This window comes from Arvicola amphibius, chromosome 11, assembly GCF_903992535.2.
Source record: "Arvicola amphibius chromosome 11, mArvAmp1.2, whole genome shotgun sequence".
In the NCBI taxonomy this organism is placed as follows: Eukaryota; Metazoa; Chordata; class Mammalia; order Rodentia; family Cricetidae; genus Arvicola; species Arvicola amphibius.
The window spans coordinates 81,868,066-81,886,666 of NC_052057.2; the positions used below are offsets into that span (position 1 = coordinate 81,868,066).

General features: G+C 39.5%; 1 protein-coding gene across 1 annotated transcript in view; it reads right to left on the reverse strand.

Moving 5' to 3' along the window:
• Positions 1–13,416: 13,416 nt before the first annotated feature.
• Ufl1 (UFM1 specific ligase 1) overlaps positions 13,417–18,601 on the reverse strand; it is a 29,762-nt gene continuing 24,577 nt past the window's right edge. The window contains exons 14-19 of the mRNA XM_038347297.2: positions 17,326–17,489; positions 17,111–17,241; positions 15,534–15,614; positions 15,167–15,252; positions 14,546–14,726; positions 13,417–13,876 (exon numbers count right to left, since the gene is read on the reverse strand). Coding sequence (XP_038203225.1) covers positions 13,658–13,876; positions 14,546–14,726; positions 15,167–15,252; positions 15,534–15,614; positions 17,111–17,241; positions 17,326–17,489 — 862 coding nt within the window. The 3' untranslated portion in view covers positions 13,417–13,657. The remainder of the gene's footprint in view (positions 13,877–14,545; positions 14,727–15,166; positions 15,253–15,533; positions 15,615–17,110; positions 17,242–17,325; positions 17,490–18,601) is intronic.

The following is an 18,601-nucleotide window of genomic DNA, read 5'->3' on the forward strand; positions in this document are numbered from 1 at the left end:
ATCACAATGGAGCAGAGCTGCAGGAAGTGCTTAGGGCAGCGTCCTTGTCCATGCCTAGATAACAGATGGCCACAGATAAAGCTGCTGCTACTGTTTGAGCCTTAAAAACTCACCTTCAGCAGGCCACAGCTATTGTCTAGGCCATAATTCTTTTCGTGTCCGGTTTTAGACAGTATTGAGAAAGCAGACCCATGATAGGCCAACTAACATTTTTGTCTTGCTCGTCATTTCACTTTTCATGTTTGACTAATATTGAAGACAGACTCAGACTGCATTATTTGACATAGAGATCCTATGAGAAAGCTTTATCCCTCTCCTTCTGTTGCACAAGTTCCTCTCATTTGGAAGCGCCGAGGATAGAATTTCCCACCCTTAGTTTACTTGTTCTAACCCCCACCATCACTTCATCTATAAATCACTGGGAAAGGGGTGCTCTCACATAGAGCACTTCTCATTTACTCTGCTGGAGAGTCGGCTGCCTTTCCTGGAAGGAGCCCTCAGCACCTCCCAGGTTATGAAGGTGCTGCACCCGCCCTCAGCACCTCCCAGGTTATGAAGGTGCTGCACCCGCCCTCAGCACCTCCCAGGTTATGAAGCTCTTCTGCTGGTGTCTGCCCACTGGTAAAAGTGCAGTTCAGGCACTTTTCCTCCTCTCACACAAGTTGTTCTCTCTTAAGCCAGCTTTAACAATAATAAAATTGGCAATCCACTGATTCGCATATTATAGTTGTGTCTAATTTTGATTGTTAAATAAGCCCTAAAAGACAAGCACATGATTAAGTGAAGATTTAAGCCTGCATGTACAATGTAAAAGAGGTGGTTTCCCTCTTTCCTGACTTGGTGCATGTGTGTTGGAATAAGGGGAAGAATGAGAGTATAGAAGTATTATATTTATGCTTTTTTAACCTAAATACTAAGTGAGGGGGCATGATCTAGTCTCTTTTTTAAACTTGGCATTGTAATGGGTAACCTAAAAGCACCAAAAAAAATCACTTTTCCTAAAAAAAGAATTAAAATTTTTTGGTGGGGGAGCAGGGTCTCACTATGCAGCCCTGGCTGGCCTGTGACTCAACATGCAGACCAGAGATCCATCTGCCTCTGCCTGTGGAGTGCTGGGATTAAGAATGTCAACCACTAGGCAATCATGAGCTACCAGGCAATCAAAAGGAACAAATTAAACAATGCATATTCCAATGACCATTCTTGGGAAAAATCAATTTATATTTTAAATATTTTGGAGTTTAACTTATTTTTTCTTTAGGCATAATGTATTAGAGATTTGGAATCTGAGGTATTCAGTTTTTCATTTATAAAGGAATTCAATTCTACTAATAAATGTCTTACAAATGTTTATATCAAATGAATAACATCATGGATGAGTGTGAACATTCATTTTAATGGGCACACACAGTAGACAGGGTACATTTCTGTATAGTGTTCAAAAGGGTTTAGAGTCACTTTTATTTTAAGTTATTCTAGAATATGATGAAAATTACTTGCCATTTCTTATGGGAAAAGAGCATACATATGTTCACACAAGTTTTCCCAGCTCAGGCAGGTAGGTCTGCATCTCCAGTCAAATGTCATCACCACCTCTTTTACGTTCTGAGACCTTTGCATAGCGTCTATGTTTTAAATGACAGAAATCATAGCAAAAGAACATTTTTGGCACATATAAAGTTTGAATTCAGTTTCCTAAATAAAGCTACAACCAAATACCTGTATCCTATATTTTTACATTCTTTAGAGTGGAAGGCAGCCACGCCCATGCCTTAGCACACTGTATAGTTGTCCTGGAATGTGCCCTTACACAAGCCTTTACACACTGTGGAAATAGCCATGGCCATATGTCTAATTACAGTAGAGTGAAGTCACACTCATACACAGAGCACTGGCTAGCTGCAGTGGAGTGAAGTTATGCACAGTCACAACACACTGGCTAGCTGCAGTGGATCGCAGTTGTGCTCATGCACAGCACACTGGCTAGCTGCAGTAGAGTTAGATCACACTCATGCACAGCACACTGGCTAGCTGCAGTGGATTGCAGTTGTGCTCATGCACAGCACACTGGCTAGCTGCAGTGGAGTTAGATCACACTCATGCACAGCACACTGGCTAGCTGCAGTGGAGAGAGGCCACACTCATGCACAGCACACTGGCTAGCTGCAGTGAAGTTAGATCACACTCATGCACAGCACACTGGCTAGCTGCAGTAGAGTTAGATCACACTCATGCACAGCACACTGGCTAGCTGCAGTGGATCACAGTTGTGCTCATGCACAGCACACTGGCTAGCTGCAGTGGAGTGCAGTTAAGCACAGTCACAGCACACTGGCTAGCTGCAGTGGAGTGAGGCCGCACTCATGCACAGCACACTGGCTAGCTGCAGTGAAGTTAGATCACACTCATGCACAGCACACTGGCTAGCTGCAGTGGATTGCAGTTGTGCTCATGCACAGCACACTGGCTAGCTGCAGTGAAGTTAGATCACACTCATGCACAGCACACTGGCTAGCTGCTGTGGATCACAGTTGTGCTCATGCACAGCACACTGGCTAGCTGCAGTGGAGTGCAGTTAAGCACAGTCACAGCACACTGGCTAGCTGCAGTGGAGTGAGGCCGCACTCATGCACAGCACACTGGCTAGCTGCAGTGAAGTTAGATCACACTCATGCACAGCACACTGGCTAGCTGCAGTGGATTGCAGTTGTGCTCATGCACAGCACACTGGCTAGCTGCAGTGAAGTTAGATCACACTCATGCACAGCACACTGGCTAGCTGCAGTTGAGAGAGGCCACACTCATGCACAGCACACTGGCTAGCTGCAGTGAAGTTAGATCACACTCATGCACAGCACACTGGCTAGCTGCAGTGGATCGCAGTTGTGCTCATGCACAGCACACTGGCTAGCTGCAGTGGAGTGCAGTTAAACACAGTCACAGCACACTGGCTAGCTGCAGTGGAGTGAGGCTGCACTCATGCACAGTACACTGGCTAGCTGCAGTGGAGTTAGATCACACTCATGCACAGCACACTGGCTAGCTGCAGTGAATCACAGTTGTGCTCATGCACAGCACACTGGCTAGCTGCAGTGGAGAGAGGCCACACTCATGCACAGCACACTGGCTAGCTGCAGTGAATCACAGTTGTGCTCATGCACAGCACACTGGCTAGCTGCAATGGAGTGCAGTTATGCACAGTCACAGCACACTGGCTAGCTGCAGTGGATGCAGTTGTGCTAATGCACTAGCATTCTTGCTTTGGCCACCTGGCACCTGTAACACTGGGGTCAGTAGTTTTAAGGCCCCAAATGTTTACTGGTGGTTCTTAACATAAAATATTTGCTGACCTGTGATTAACATTTTCTAAGTATATTTTGTGATTTTAATTCTAGTCTGCTGGACTGTTGCTAAAATAAGCTTAAGTCTGACTAGGATTTAAAAGGTTTTTCTACTTTTAAAATAACATTACACATCATTGGCATGGTGATTGTAATGGTATTTAACAGAATAGTAAAATGTGTATATTGCTTTAAGTAAAAATTAAATAGAATAAATTAAATATTAACTATATGAACATTTTTAAAAAGTTCAAAAAAGGAAGAAAACATGACCAGATGTTAAGCCTCTTGACTTAGGTCACAGAGTTTTTAAAAGTTTTAATCTGCAGTACTTTGGAAATAATATATTGTAAACTATCACTTTGACAATGAGAGAAATATTGGATAAAATTAGAGTACAGCTGTTCAATTTAGAAAAGTTATTGGTCAAAGGTCAGAAGTTCCTGACATAGTATAATTATATAACTGTTCCTGGAACAAACAAGTAGATATAATTGTGGACTAAAACTCACTCCTAAAACAGAGTCTTAATTTAGGCTGCATAGCAGCTTAATGTCAGCTGCCTTCACATTTCCCCAATGACAGCTACATCCACACAGCCACTAAGGAAATGAGGCTTCAGGTGAAGAGAGCTTGCACCCAGTAGAAGCATTGGTAGCTCTGCACTGGCAGGCATTTCATCCCAGTTTATGCTAGGAACCCCTTTCCTCATAGGAGCCTGAACTTACATGCTATAGTCATAGGATTGTTAATATTTTTAAGAGTGCTAACACTTCTAATGAAAAATATCAAATGATTATTTTTTATAGAACCAGAACCACAAATTTATGCCACCTATCAGCTCTTCATTCATCTATCATTAATTCATTTACTCATCTAGATTGTCAATTTAACACTACAGAAAAAAAATGGTTAAGGTGTTCAATTTCCTTCCTTCCTTCCTTCCCTCCCTCCCTCCCTCCCTCCCTCCCTCCCTCCCTCCCTCTCTCTCTCTCTCTCTCTCTCTCTCTCTCTCTCTCTCTCTCTCTCTCTCTCTCTCTCTCTGTCTGTCTTTCTGTCTGTCTGTCTGTCTGTCTGGTGCTAATGACAACCAGATACACTGCTACACTGTTATTTGAGAACCAGACCATCCAGCCCAAGAGTTCTCCTTGACTTTCAGTGAGGTCTGTAGACTGTTAGCATCCCCAGAACCTGGGAGACAAAACTGTCATGGAGGTTGGGCTCATGAGGCCTCAACAGGAGGTGGGCGCAGGAGGGGAGCTATTCCTTCTGCTGGTGGCAGCGAGTTAGTTAAAGGGTTAATGCCAACCAAGTGAAAGAAGATGGGGCTGAGAGGAAGAGGAAATGATTCCATCCTGAGGCACAGCCTGAATCATGTGGCGTCCCGATGAAGTACAATTTGAAACAGAAGGAAGAAACTACTTGGCAGGTGTGCAGTTTGGGAATAGTCAGACAACCAAAGAGAGATGTGTAGCCAGGGCCAACGAGGCGGTGGCGGGAAATAACATGTTATTAGGCCATTGTGGAAGGGATCCTCGTGTTGTCCCTGTCAGAATCTCCAGCTGTGCTGCCCTGGGTGCCCCCACGCCACTACATTCAGTACACTGTTGTTATTCGCAGAAGGGTCTGTTGCTCACGTGAGCACACTGAGGTCTTAGAGGCAGGTACACTTTCAGGTTGATCATTTTGAGAGGAGTTGAGGTATTTTTGCAGAAACGCCCTTATCGAGCCCCCATCTTTCTCTTCAGAGACCCTTCGTGGCATCAGTGCTTACCCAGGAAGCAAACATTATTTGCACGAGTAATGAAATGCAAACTTAACTGACAGCTAATTCAAACTTTTATAAGGTGAAGTTTTTCATCTTCAGTTCTAAACAGACATAGTTTCTATATTGGAAATCATCAAAAAAATTCAAAGCTTCCATAAAGTGTTCCATAAAAACACTTATTTTCAGTATAATAAGTAGATAAGTATAATAAGTAGAAGATATTTTAGCCTTGCCTAATTCAAATTAATAAGTCTTTACTTAAAATTCTGCCGTGGGCAAGCACGTTATGAAGGAGAGAATGCTTGCCAGGGTGACATTGCTTTAGACAGAAAGCTGGCACTCAGCTAAGGTCAACATGAGAATCTGCAGAATGGAAAACAGACATCTGACTTTACCTTCCTCATTATGCAACTTGGCTTGTGACTTCAGGCATATATCTTGATACATATGCTTACAAATATTTTGGGGGATTTACATATATTTGTGCCAAATTTGCTTGGATTTAACATGACAATATTGTAAATCTGAAATACTGGCCTAAGTGGCTTGCGTATTTTCTTTCACTGTGGGTTCAAGAACTGCATGTTTTATTAGTGTTTAAAGATCCCACACTTCTGTACTCCAAACAGCTAGCATGCCCAATCTGACTTCTAAGGGGTGACAGGTACCGAAGGGAGTATGACTAAAAGAGGGAGACAGCTGAGGACTTTTTGCCCAAATAATAAATTCTCAACTTCAAAAAGCAGCACTTTGGATGTGTATGTCATTTATCTGTCGGGGCTAGGGTGGGGAGATAGAGGCATTTTACTTCACACTTCTGGAAACAGGTTAGGAATTGCTCTATGCCTGCCTCTAGAGAGTAGTAAGATTTTTCTAGAAAATAGGAGGATTCCAATTAACGCCTTCACTTCTAGGCTAAGACTAAGATGTGTTCTGTACAAATAATTTAGTCATGAAATATCCCCAATGAGAATGCTATTCACTCAAATACATTAAGCAGAATAAAATCTGGACTATCTCCTTTTCCCCTTTTACAAAAATGAAAATGTTACTGTTTTAAGACAATTACAAACTCAGGAGGCAATTCCAGTTATCAGCCTACACAGGTGTCATCAAAACGAGAAATCCATAAAACTCAGGAAATAAGAAATCAGATACCAATCATCTCTAATTGCCAAGGCTTCCCAGTATGTACCCACCCTCCAAGCTAAAGTTGATCTTAAACCTTTCCTGGAAAGTTTGAGTACCTCATCCTTAAAAAATTTAAGAAGCCAAAATACCACATAAACAAACATAAAGGATGCATTAGGGAGAAAACTCACTTTTCTTTGGCTGCTTTTTCTTTGGATCTACACAGTCTGGAAGAATAGGTGATAGATTCGCCTCTTAATCACAGGCATGCCAACTCCAAAAGGAACAGAACGGGTCATCAGCATGATTGGATCCTCCCTACAGTTTTTCAACTTTGGAGGAAAAAATAGGCTCTTTCCTCCAGATCTGTGGCACGTACACAAGGCTCCTCCTCAGACAGAACCACTCCTGTCAATGTCTACTTAAAACCACAAGGAAAAAAACTTCCCTTCAGAATGTCCTTAAAGGGAAATTTGACCAGTGCTAGAGCTGCAATATCTGACTAAGCCCCCGAGTTTAAAATATAGAACATTTATGCAGAGACACACACTTGAGAATTTCCACTAAGTTCAATTAAGGTCATAATTATAAAAACTATGTTCTCTGAAAGTATTTCGTATTTCCTTAACCAATCCATTTTTGGTTTTGTTTTCTGGTGGCTACCAGAATCCTCCTTAGGGGTAGGAAACAGCTGAAGGGCGGGCAGATGTTTTCTGTTGTCTGGGAGAGATGAGAGGAACTCTCACCTTTGGAGTTCTTTGTAGAGCAGATGAGATGTTGTGTGCTGCCTCTATCACTTCCTTCTTGGGAAATTTGAGAACTTGGAGTGCTGGACTTGAATAAAATAACTCAGGATAGTTCCCTGCTTTCTGCACTTGCAAAGTGGATGGATTTCTGCCTGAGTCCCCAGGTGCGAGCACCTATTGTTAGGTCATTAGCCACACTGTGTGACTTCACTTAAGCTCAGCCTTACCTGGGCTTTTGAAATCTTCAAACTCTGAAAAGTAGCCAGAGAAGCCAACTGTATCAGAAGAAAGCTTTTGTCATGAACTAATCTATCACAAGAATTCTCAGTGGGTCACACAGACCTGTATGACAAATGGAATTCGTTCTTAGAATTTCCATTTGAGACCATTCCTTCAGTTTAGAAGCTGGGATAAGAGAAGAAATACTCAAGCCATAACTTGATTTACTTTCTGACCAAACTTACAGTGCTTTTGTTTTCAGCCATAAAGGCATATGTTAATATTCCTGAAGTCAACTCAGCTAAACACAACTAAAGAACCGGGAGTAGGAAACGCAGAGCCCATGATGAACTGTTTTATTCCCTTGATGAGTGGAGCGTTACAATGAAAGATGAACAAATCTCATCAGCAAAAGTACACCTCCCTTTTCCTTAGTGATGGAGTTCAGTACTTGCTAACAAGGCAGCTCCTTTCACCTTCAAGAAAGGAAGCAGTCCTGGTTTTGTCACAGCACCTCTGTCCCCATCAAGTCATGAGGCCACTGTTCTCTAGGTCACATACATACTTTTCAGGATGGCTTACACTCACAGATTCGACTTTACTGACCCCCTTAACTTACTGCAATTTGTCTTTCACTTGAACTCCTCCACCAGAAAGGGCAGAAAAATTTTAGGATCATAAAGGATGCCGACTAGAATCTCCCAGAGCACTGCATACTTTATAGGAAGTTCCTCTGGCCGGGCCTATTATTGAAACCGGATTCCTTTTCTCACTGTTAGACTTCCGGTTTCCCCTTCCCCTGCAGGTTCAGTGTTAGTTCAGTGTTTCTCTGGGCATTCCATGCTGCTCCTTAAGAGCTACTTTCCACGCTACAACCAGTAAATCTTCAGTGCCATCTGACGTGGCTCTCCTAGGTTGCCCGAACATATCCTATGATTTACTGGGATCTTTGTGACTTGTAGCCATCTCAGCTTTGAATGAAGCCTTGTATCTTCTTTCTATATTTTCTCAGGGCACGGCAATGCCATCCTCATGTCATCGTAAATCTTAGGTTCCCTCACTTATTCTCCACTAGCCTCCATTTTTACAGCTTGTTGGATTCACTTTGTTAAATGACATCTCTTAGGCATATCATTATCCGTGCATTCCAGACTTAATATAACTACATAAATCGCTTTATCAACCACAAACAATTTCCTCTGCCTCAGTGTGGTACCCTCTTATCCTTTCTTTTTTATTAGTGATACTTAATTTAAAATGTCTTACTGAATTATAAAAATGCATGTTGCCTAAATTCTGAATATAGAATTTAAAATTACTTTCCAGCATAACCTAAATATTTTTTCTGTAGAATTTTGTGTGTATATGTTAACTACATAAGGTAATATTTAGGTATTTGTATAAATGTTTCCATTATAACAAAATGTTCACTTTTTATATTACATATAGCTTTAGAGTTACACAATATTCTTAATCAGAAAAGACCAACTAAATAATGCATAGCTATAGCAAAGGATCCCATTTCTAGGTTCACTGATAACCAAAGACAAACTAAAGAGAAAAGCATATGTATTATTCTGTTTTATAATGCTGTAATAAAATTTCATGGCCAAGGCAACTTACAGAGGGAAGGACTGGCAGTTCCAGAGGGACGGAAGTGCATCGCTATCGCGGCAGGCAAGCCTGACAGCAGACGGGCATGGTGACTGAAGCAGTGAGCTGAGACCTCACAATGCCGGGACAGACAGCAAACTTGAAAATTGTGCGCAGTTCTTGAAACCTCAAAGCCTGCCCTAATTGACATATTTCCTCCATTAAACCCACACATCCCAAACCTATCCAAAAGGTGCTACTAATGGGAACCAGGTATTCAAACGCCGAAGCCTATGTGGCACAATCTCATAAAAACCACTGCAGCAGCCAGGCGGTGGTACGCGCCTTCATCCCAGGACTGGAGGCAGAGGCAGGTGCATCTCTTGAGTTTGAGGTCTATAAAAGTGAGATCCAGGACAGCCAGATCTGGCTTTGATCTTGTAACCCTGTTACAAAGTAATTCTGTTTCAACTCCCTCCCCCAACAAACCAAGAACAAAACACTACAGCATACAAATTTATTTTTCACTTGACCTGAAAATTTTGAAAGTATCAAAAAGTCAATTATTTTTTTGCCTAGGTTTGTTGAAGAGTATATAGTTGTGAATTATGAGTGGACTTGGAGGAGCTAGGATATTGGGGGTAGGAAAACAGCAGAGAATTAACAGCAAGCCATGATTATCCATACACTTCTAGTCACCTAGGCTTTTACCTAAGATACTGAGACTTTCAGCATCAATAAAATATTATCTATAAAGTAGCTGTGAATAACAGCTGTAATAAACCTTATGACGAAAAGGTATTTCTTTCCCGGCAAGCCACTGTTTGTTTCTATCAGCACCAAAGGTACTATCAAGCATTTGTTAGCCCAAGAATCATAGGAACTTGACTTAGGCAGAATTAAAAATGGAAAACCTACTGCCTACACTTAACTTCATGTATATTTATCAAATACTACAGAAATAACTGCGTTTTCTTAGTGTATTTGTTTTGTCTGAGACATCTACCACATAGCTAAGGCTGACTTTGATCTTGTAATCCACCTGAGGTAACAGGTGTGCACTAACATGCCTGACTTAACCCTGCATATCTGTCCCAACCTTACATTATACCATCAACCGCTTATCCAACCTTGATAAAGAAGTTAACAGTGTTAATTAAAATCTAAAGGCTAAGAAGAAAAACAGGTTGACAATGTGGTTTTCCTTGCTCCACTGAAGCACAAAAGATGAAGTTCTGGAGTTGTGGCTGGTGAGACAAATGAAAGGTCTCTTTGGTGGAGCAGATGCCAAGTGAACATGAATACCGAGTTCAGAGGGACGCTTTCTCTCTGTGTAAGGTGCACGGCTCTTGATTCCTGCTGTAAAGTGGGCACATTTATTTATTTTTAATTTTTTAGGCTACATTTACTTCTGAATTAATACTGGTTTCACAAATATGTCTATTTTCAAAGATGGGGGAAATTATCAAGTTGCCTTCCTGAACGGAAATGATCCTTGGCTAAGCTAATCTTGTGATAGATTCATCTGTGTGTTTTCAAGGGTATGGGTTCAACTTTTTAGCCTAATGTATGAGGCACTTCACAGCCTCTTCTTCCCTCTTTTACCTTATACCATCATACCCCAGATAGTTCCCTAAATGTCACATTACTGATGTTAATTAATGCCATAATACTTCCGCATTTCATTTTCTCAGCCTGGAAATACCCTGTTCCCCTTCTTCCAGTTTTTGAGGCTTATCATTTTTCTTTCAGGATTGAGCTGAGAGCTCATCTCCAACCTCTCCTCTGTGGAAGAAGGCCTGAATCACTTTGAATTCCATCTGTTCTCTCATGAAACCCTTTGTAAATAAAACTCTGTAACTGACTTTTGTCATCTGCCTAAAGGTATCATCAGAAGCACATCCTTTGATTTTACAGTTGTGGTCTTAGCTGCCAGAGAAGATCCAGGAAACTGCGAAGCTTCAGATCAACAGGTTCTTTCTCTTCCATACCAAATTTATCACCCTCATCAGAACAGCACCACGCTGCATCACTTGCCACATGTGAGATGAACAGAGATGCAATAAAGAACATGTGTGCCAAAACAATGTAACACCAAAAATGTACAAATTTAATAAATGCTTAAATTAAGTTACTCCTGTTGTGTGTGATACAACTCTTCTCTCAAGACTGTAAGTCATGATTCTTACCAAATGTATAGTAAGACTCTTCTATTTTCTCACTTGCTACCTGTCCATAAAAGTAGAGCAATCTGTATGACCCCTTAAGGCTATTTATTTATCATTCTATATTTTTAGTATTTAAAAATTGTCATTCATTAAAAATAGCAACACATTAATAATAGTGATTCAAGACATGTGTGAAAAATATGCACCCCAGAGGCATTTTCTCTGTGTGTTTTTACCTTATCGCTCATGCAACATTGAGGTTAAGGTTTCATGGACTTCAGCGAAAACAGAAAATCCAACAAGCCTTCTGTTGCATCCTTTTATCCAGTTTATCATAAGTAGTTGATACAAAACAACAAAAGCAAGACATTTGGGTCAGGAGTTGATGACAATACGGCCTATCATCTGAGTAAAGCACTTCTCCAAAGATTCCAATGGAGCCCCACACAGAGGTTTAGCTACTATGTACTCATGCTCTACAACATGGTGGCTTTTCTCAAAGCACACTGAGGTTCTGACGGTCCCTGCTACTGCTCACTTCTGGGTAGTCTGAAATGGGCTACTGTTGACTATACTCGTCAGTAGACGGAAGATAATGAACATTAAAACTAGGAATGTTTCCCACATTTCTATTAGAATAGCAAGAGTTAACAGATAATGAGAACATGGCTATACAGTTGCTGAAATCTGGCTGAGAAATTATTTACTAAGATGATTCACAAATTTTCAAACAATGAAAAACAACAAGATGTAAGAAATTATTTTTGTGTAATAAAAATATCACATTCTTTAACAAACAATAATTCAAAATATAAGTGTCATATGAATTGCAATTGTTAAGTACTTTTCAGAATAGCATATACAACTTAAAAGAATAGACAACTTTATTTTAAATAATATTCTTAACCTAATTCATTAAGACTATATCAGAAATTAAGTCTTTACAGTCGGCATATAATTTTATTTACAAAACAATAAACTTTATTTGCTAAGGGAAAATAAAAAATTTGGGGACAAATAAAGTAAATTCAAGTAAGATTAACAAAGCTTTACTTTTTCTACTATATTTTTGTAAATTAAATTAAAATGAGTTTAGTGTTTTCTGAAACAAATAATGTTATTAAACAAAATTTGAAATTCAGATTATTCACAAATTTGGAAGCTGAATAAAAAAATAAAATGATTTTGGAGTCACAGAGAATTTACTACTTTTCTTCATTTGTTTATATGAAAATATACAATAGAAAATGTGAAATCATTTATATTATTTTCTTTTATGTGTAAGGGTGTTTTGTCTGCATGTAGGACTAGGCACCGTGTTGTGTACATGGTGCTCAGAGGCCAGAGGCATTGGATTTCCTGGGTGTGGAATTACAAAGCAGCCATGTGGTGCTGGGACTCAAAATCGGGTCTTCTGGAAGAGCCGATGCTGTTCCCCCTGAGCCGCCTCTCCAGTGCCTTAATGTTTTCTACAAAGTTTTATCATAAATTTTAACAAGACTCCCAGTGAGTAATTAATTGCTTCCATGCAGTATTAACACTCTGTCATTTCAGAAAAGAGGTAGTCTTCTTTTGTATTTAAACATTTGAAAATATTACAATTACAATGTCACCTGAGGCATTATATAAAACAGCATTCTTTAAACATTTTATTACATTAAAAATAACTAAACTTTTTAACAAGTAATAGGACATTGCTTAGAACTTACTTGGTTTAAATTATTGTTCCAAGTAACTATTTTAGTAAGCCTTAACTAATAATAGCAAAACCAAAAGTGCAATGTTTTATAATTTCTATTCTTGGAATAAAAGTTCTGTGATTAAATTAAGTTTAATCACATTTACAGATTCTGTGTTCATTAGAAAGAACACCCTAGCAACCTGTTATACAGGTTCCAACAAAGAACTCAGGGTTAAGCAGCCACTGAAATCAAACAAGCAAAACTTAGAAATCTAAACTGGGCCAATCAAAGAACACCTCTGTCCTTTTAGCCACCCCACTGTACAATGTGCCTTGTGTTCTCACAAGAACCTCAGCTTTGCCCTCAAGGCTCCTTCCCTGGGTTTGCTTTAAGAGAGCACAGCACTGCAAGCTTGTCCAGAGTCCCCGCTTGTCAAAGCGCCTCTCAGACTCTGGACAGGTTTATGCAGGAGGCCTTCTCTCAAAAGCAAGAGCCTGAGCTTAGTAATATAAAATATATTTGAAATTTCTAGTTTTAAAGCATTCTCTATAAATTTGAAAGTAGAACTCCCTATTTATTCTTATTTCAGATATAACATTTTTTCATGAAAAAAATACAATATTTTAAATATCTGCCAAAATAGAGGAGTGGTACTTGGAAATTAAATAGAAAACAATTTTTTCCCCTAGAGATGAAAAGTATTCTACTTTATTTTTCATTTTAACATCTAGAAGAAATTAAAGCATATAATTGCTCTAGATTCAAAACTCTTTGAAAACCTTTTTATTATATTACAAATTATACATAGGATTATGTAAAAAGAAAATGTTTCAAGGAGAACTCAACTTGTAAAAATTTCCATAAGATTGGCATCTAATGCAATATCACTCTTTTATTTGAATTGTGGGGGGCGGTTAGTGGGGAGAGTGGGGTGTGCTGACTGATTAATTTGTGATCACTCATCTTCAACTTTGTGGAAAAGACTCACTATAAAAGCAGATGAAGGGCATCACTCCTCTGTCACAGATGATTTCCTGGACTTCAGAACAAGGTCCTTAATGGATAAAGACAGTTCCTGAAGCTCTTTCCGAGTAGCATTGGTGACATCATGCTGTTCCTTGTCCAGTTCATCAGCTGACAGGTCCTCTTTCTGCCCACTCTTCTTATTTTGATTGACTAACTGCTGTACAACCAAGCCTTGGTACTTTACCAGGAGAGCATGCTGGTCCTGTCAGAAGGAAGAAGAACCTGTACCAAGCACATTCGATTTGCTGTGACCAGAGAAAGGAGATATGCTTGAACAGTACAAACTGAAAGCCTTATCTTCATGAGACAATGGCCATGTTAGTGCAAAGCTGAGTACGACAAGAAAGGTCTGTGCTCTCAGAACTCAGACAGGGTGCAGATCGGGAAGAGCAAAGCTTGTGCATACGTCACAGGAAGCTGATTTAGTTAGGCTCTATCACCAAAAACACAAACTAGTAAGACTCAAGGAAGCTGAATTGTTCTTAGCTATGGGTTGGCTTCCTTAAATGAAATGGAAAAGAAATTTGAAGGGGTCCTTGGAGGCTAAATCAAAACCAGGGAAACTGAGAAAGAAGTTCAGACATTCTTGTATCTTTTCTGACAACTTAAGTCTAAAATTAGAGGACTTATCACCATAGATCTTACAGAGTGCTAAAAGACCCTTAATCTACACTTAATTAAAAAAGAAAAAAAAGCAACCCCTAACACACTGTCCCCATTTCTGGGTGCAGACAGATGTTAAGGACTTATATCATTCTCTCTCCCTCTCTCCCTCTCTCTCTGTCTCTGGCTGAGTGTTGGCAAAGATTCACATCCAAAATACTCCAAGTTTAAAAGCTTGAAAAATGTGCAATGCATTAAAATGTAGTACCTCTGGGATTTTGTTGTGAAGAAAAGCAATGATCTGTGGGACACATCTCCCAGGTGCGTGGAGCATGCTGTGGGTGGAGAACTGAAACAACAGGACTGATGTGAGGTGCAGAACAAGAGCAGGGTCCTCTGTGACCTTCAGCTGCTCAGCCAGCGCCTGCCGATGCTGGAACAGTATCTGCCTGCAAACCCAAATCACAGAAATACATAATTAACACAGACTCACTGTTTATACATTTTCCTTTCAGCATTCATTGCTTCACCTTCTCTAATGACTTGGTTCCTCAGCATTTGAAGGAATTTTTTAAATATGGGGAATATGTACACATACTACTTTAACTTTAGATGAAACCGGTAGATAAACATGCTAAGAAGTTACAAACAAAGCTATATAGCAAGGGACTTGAAGTATACTTTCTGAGGTTGCTGGGATCAAACAAGTTATAATGACTTAAATAAGGTTTCAGGTAAGGAAGGCTTCAAGTCCAATACAATGTCCCAGGACTAATCATCTGTGGGATTAGGATGGTGAGTAGACTCTCAGTGAAATGCTCAGTCCCACCCAAATATCAGCTAGGAAGCAGCTCATGCTGAGGAGCAGCAACAACAGAGTCAACGTTACCTCTCCCTTTTTTTGTCTCCCTTTTTCACCATAATGTCACAAACTTCTGTTGCAGAATCCAGACAAGAAAGGAAATCTTCTATGCTCTGAAGACATTTAATTACATAATTTACTTTTAAAGACATTTAATACTGGTTTGCAATTTCACACCCCATACAAAAGTTTTCACCAGGGCATTGGGTAAACAGAAATCGTGATTTAGGATTGAACGGTGAAGTGCTCCCATCTTTCTTTGCCCTTCAGCTCCCGCAAGGGATGGGCACACGGAGCACTAGTTTTAGACTCAGGCTAGAAGGGTTGATTGGAATGGACATATGGCATGCTATTCACGAGTTCTCATCACAGTCACCGGTTAGCACTGACTTACTTTGTCATTCAGAGAGTTGTGGAGTTTGGTGAGAGCTACTTTGGTTTCTTCTGTCAATTTACTTAAAATTTTTTTCCTTATCTGTAAGGGAAAAATTATTTTGGTTATGTTTTTGATATATTTTGGATACTAAGACCAAACAGACAAATAAAAATTCTACCACATATTTAATGCTATAATACACTATTAAATGCAATATATCTTGTGTTCTGTTAGGTCTCAAACCAGGAGTTAAAAATGTTAAACTACTACAGAACCACAGAGCTAGCCAAACATTAGCCAAAAAACTTCTATGTAGCCCTCATCTTTACAGCCCCCAGTGAGATTAGATGATTACAGAGTGACAGACACGTGGCAACAGAGACTTTGGGTAAAGAGACTGCAGTTTTTCCTCTCAGTGCCACCAGAGCGGTGTCACACAGCCGCTCGGCTTCCACACAGAAACGGATGCCTGTAGGAAGAACAGTGGATCTTTTCTGTGGCCAGACGCTTGTGTGGTAAGTGGTATAAGGAATATGTCTTCATCTTTCACAGATGGAGACACTGAATTTTGTGGTCCTGTGGACTAGACGGAACATTCTTCTACAACATTTCAGGAAGGGCCACTGAAAAGCTTGATGGAAAGGCTGGCAGGTATGCTGTGTCTGGGAAGACAGGCGACTCAGTCTCATATCAGTCTGTACAAGGCCACAGAAATAGACTGCACGTAGTTTTACAGGAGAAGTAGGTAAAGAGACAGGAGACATGACACAAGTCAGAGTGTTGGGCATTGCTGTCAAAGTGAAAGAGAGGGAGTCCAGTATCCTCTGCGTAGCAGCGGAGGTAAAATAATAACTGCACTTCTGTCTGGGGTGGGAGGGGCCTTAATTATGTAAGCGAGTCACCTAAGATTAAAACACACCAAGAAAAATCATGCTACCTCTGTGGCAATAAACCATAGTAATGGAGGCCACAGCATTTGATGCATGTGGTTTTAGCACTTTCAAAGCCAGTTAAAAATGCAGGGAGCCACATGACGACCTTCTCACTCCTTTTCCCTGAATCTCCAACCAGAAGGAACAGAAGAAAGAGAATGAGGTAGAGGAACGGTTATCATCAACAAAGGAAGAGACCAAACCCTTTTACCTGTAGGTAACTGGGCACAGCTCTACCTCACACAACAAGTGCAGAAGTGATGGGTTGCACTGGACTTTAAGATCCGAATTTTAAACAAATGAACTGGAGTTTGTCTCAGTATTTAAGAGGTATATTCCCATCAAAAGAAAATGACTATCAACTAAAGGAACTCTGACTAACTATTAAGGGAGTTATAAATCAACGAGAAAAAGGGGAAGACTGATAGAAACAATTAGAAAAGGTTTTACTTGTTATAAAGTAATTAAACCTCTTTACTATAAGTACTTTGGCCATATTATCAATCCTTATAGAATGATATAAGCATTGTACTATACTTAAATTCTTTAGTAATTTTGCCATATAAACACTCTTATTTTCCCTTTGAACTATTTCAAATGAGAAAAAATAAAAATGTATTCAGACTCAAATTACATCATGCAGCAAGCAAATCACTAACATACATCACTTGTAATGGCTGCAGGGTCCTCTACTGCCATCATTAAATCTGAAGCTAGGAAGTTGAACATGAGGTTAGTGATATCGGTACACACTGTCTTCAGCAAGTGCTTGGTAAGAGCAGTCTGTGTGTCATCTGGAAAAGAAGAACACTTTATGAAGACCTAACTTCCTCTCAGAATTACAAGAATCCATTAAAAAAAGACACTGTTAAGTATACCTGCAAAATACTTCATCCCCTTTTCAAATAATCTAATATTGTTGTACAGGTTTGAGACCTCTTCTTGTAAGTCCTTGATTGTACGTTTTCTGCCAGTTCCAGAGGCAGAAGTTGAAGACATGAACACTGACCGTACCACTTCAAGATACATTTTATTAAGAGGTCTGTGACAAGATAAATAAAGTCAATTAAAATGTATTATATTTATGTATTTAAAAATTTTGTTTATAATAAAATAACACATTAAAAATCTCCCATATTTCTAACAAATAAAATTAATCTGAAGCAAGTTTCAGTAAAGAGTTTGCTTTACAGGGCCAGGAATAATAACTTAAATGAATTTTTAAATTTTTTTTTCATAATTTTGAAGTATTCAAAGTAATTGCAGGAAAGATGACAAGAATGATAATAAAACTCTATAAACTGAAACAGACCTTTAAAGTTAATTTGCGAACTAGCAGAAGATAAGTTTGCTCTTCATTGTCAGGAAGCATAGCAGAGAAGCTCTCAGGGTCCAAAGTACTATTTAAGATGATAGATTAAGACACCCCTACATGCTCTATCACTGATTACTTCAAAAACGGTGCACAATTGTCAGCTATCTATTTTCTATTTTCATAGACTATGGCTCTGCAATATATTTATGCATAAAATTTACATATATTTAAAAAAATCTCACTATCTCACTACAAAAGTCCTACTCCAAAATAAAGAAGTTAGATTCCCCGAAGTCTTTGATAATCTCTATGAGACTATTTGCTGGGCTTAACCTGAGGGCTGGGTAACAGTGGTTATGTTATGTAAAATTTCTTTCATTTCTGCATGCAAATCTAGCTTGTTTCATTTACAAGGTAGACATTTCTGGACATATTCTTTTTGAGGTCCATTTTCCCTCTTCCAGAAACTAAAAGTAAATACTGTTTATTCTCTGTCAAATAAAAATAGAAAATGATTCCTTTCTCCTTTTAAATGCTGTTTTTTTATGCTATGTAAGGAACCAGTTAGTGATTAGTTCCAATCAAGACATAAGACTGCAACTTCAATGAACACTTCAGGGTTCTCAGCTTCTAATGTCCTTACTGTCCAAATCATTTACCAAATCTTAACTGCCTCTGAAGGAAAATGAACTTGGAATTCCATTGATTAAATTAAATCCAAAGATTTGGGGGGGGGGGGTCTAGCAAGGTGTTGATGGTGCACACCTTTAATCCCAGCACTCTGGAGACAGAGGCAGACAAATTTCTGTAAGTTAGAGGCCAGATTGGTCTATAGAGTG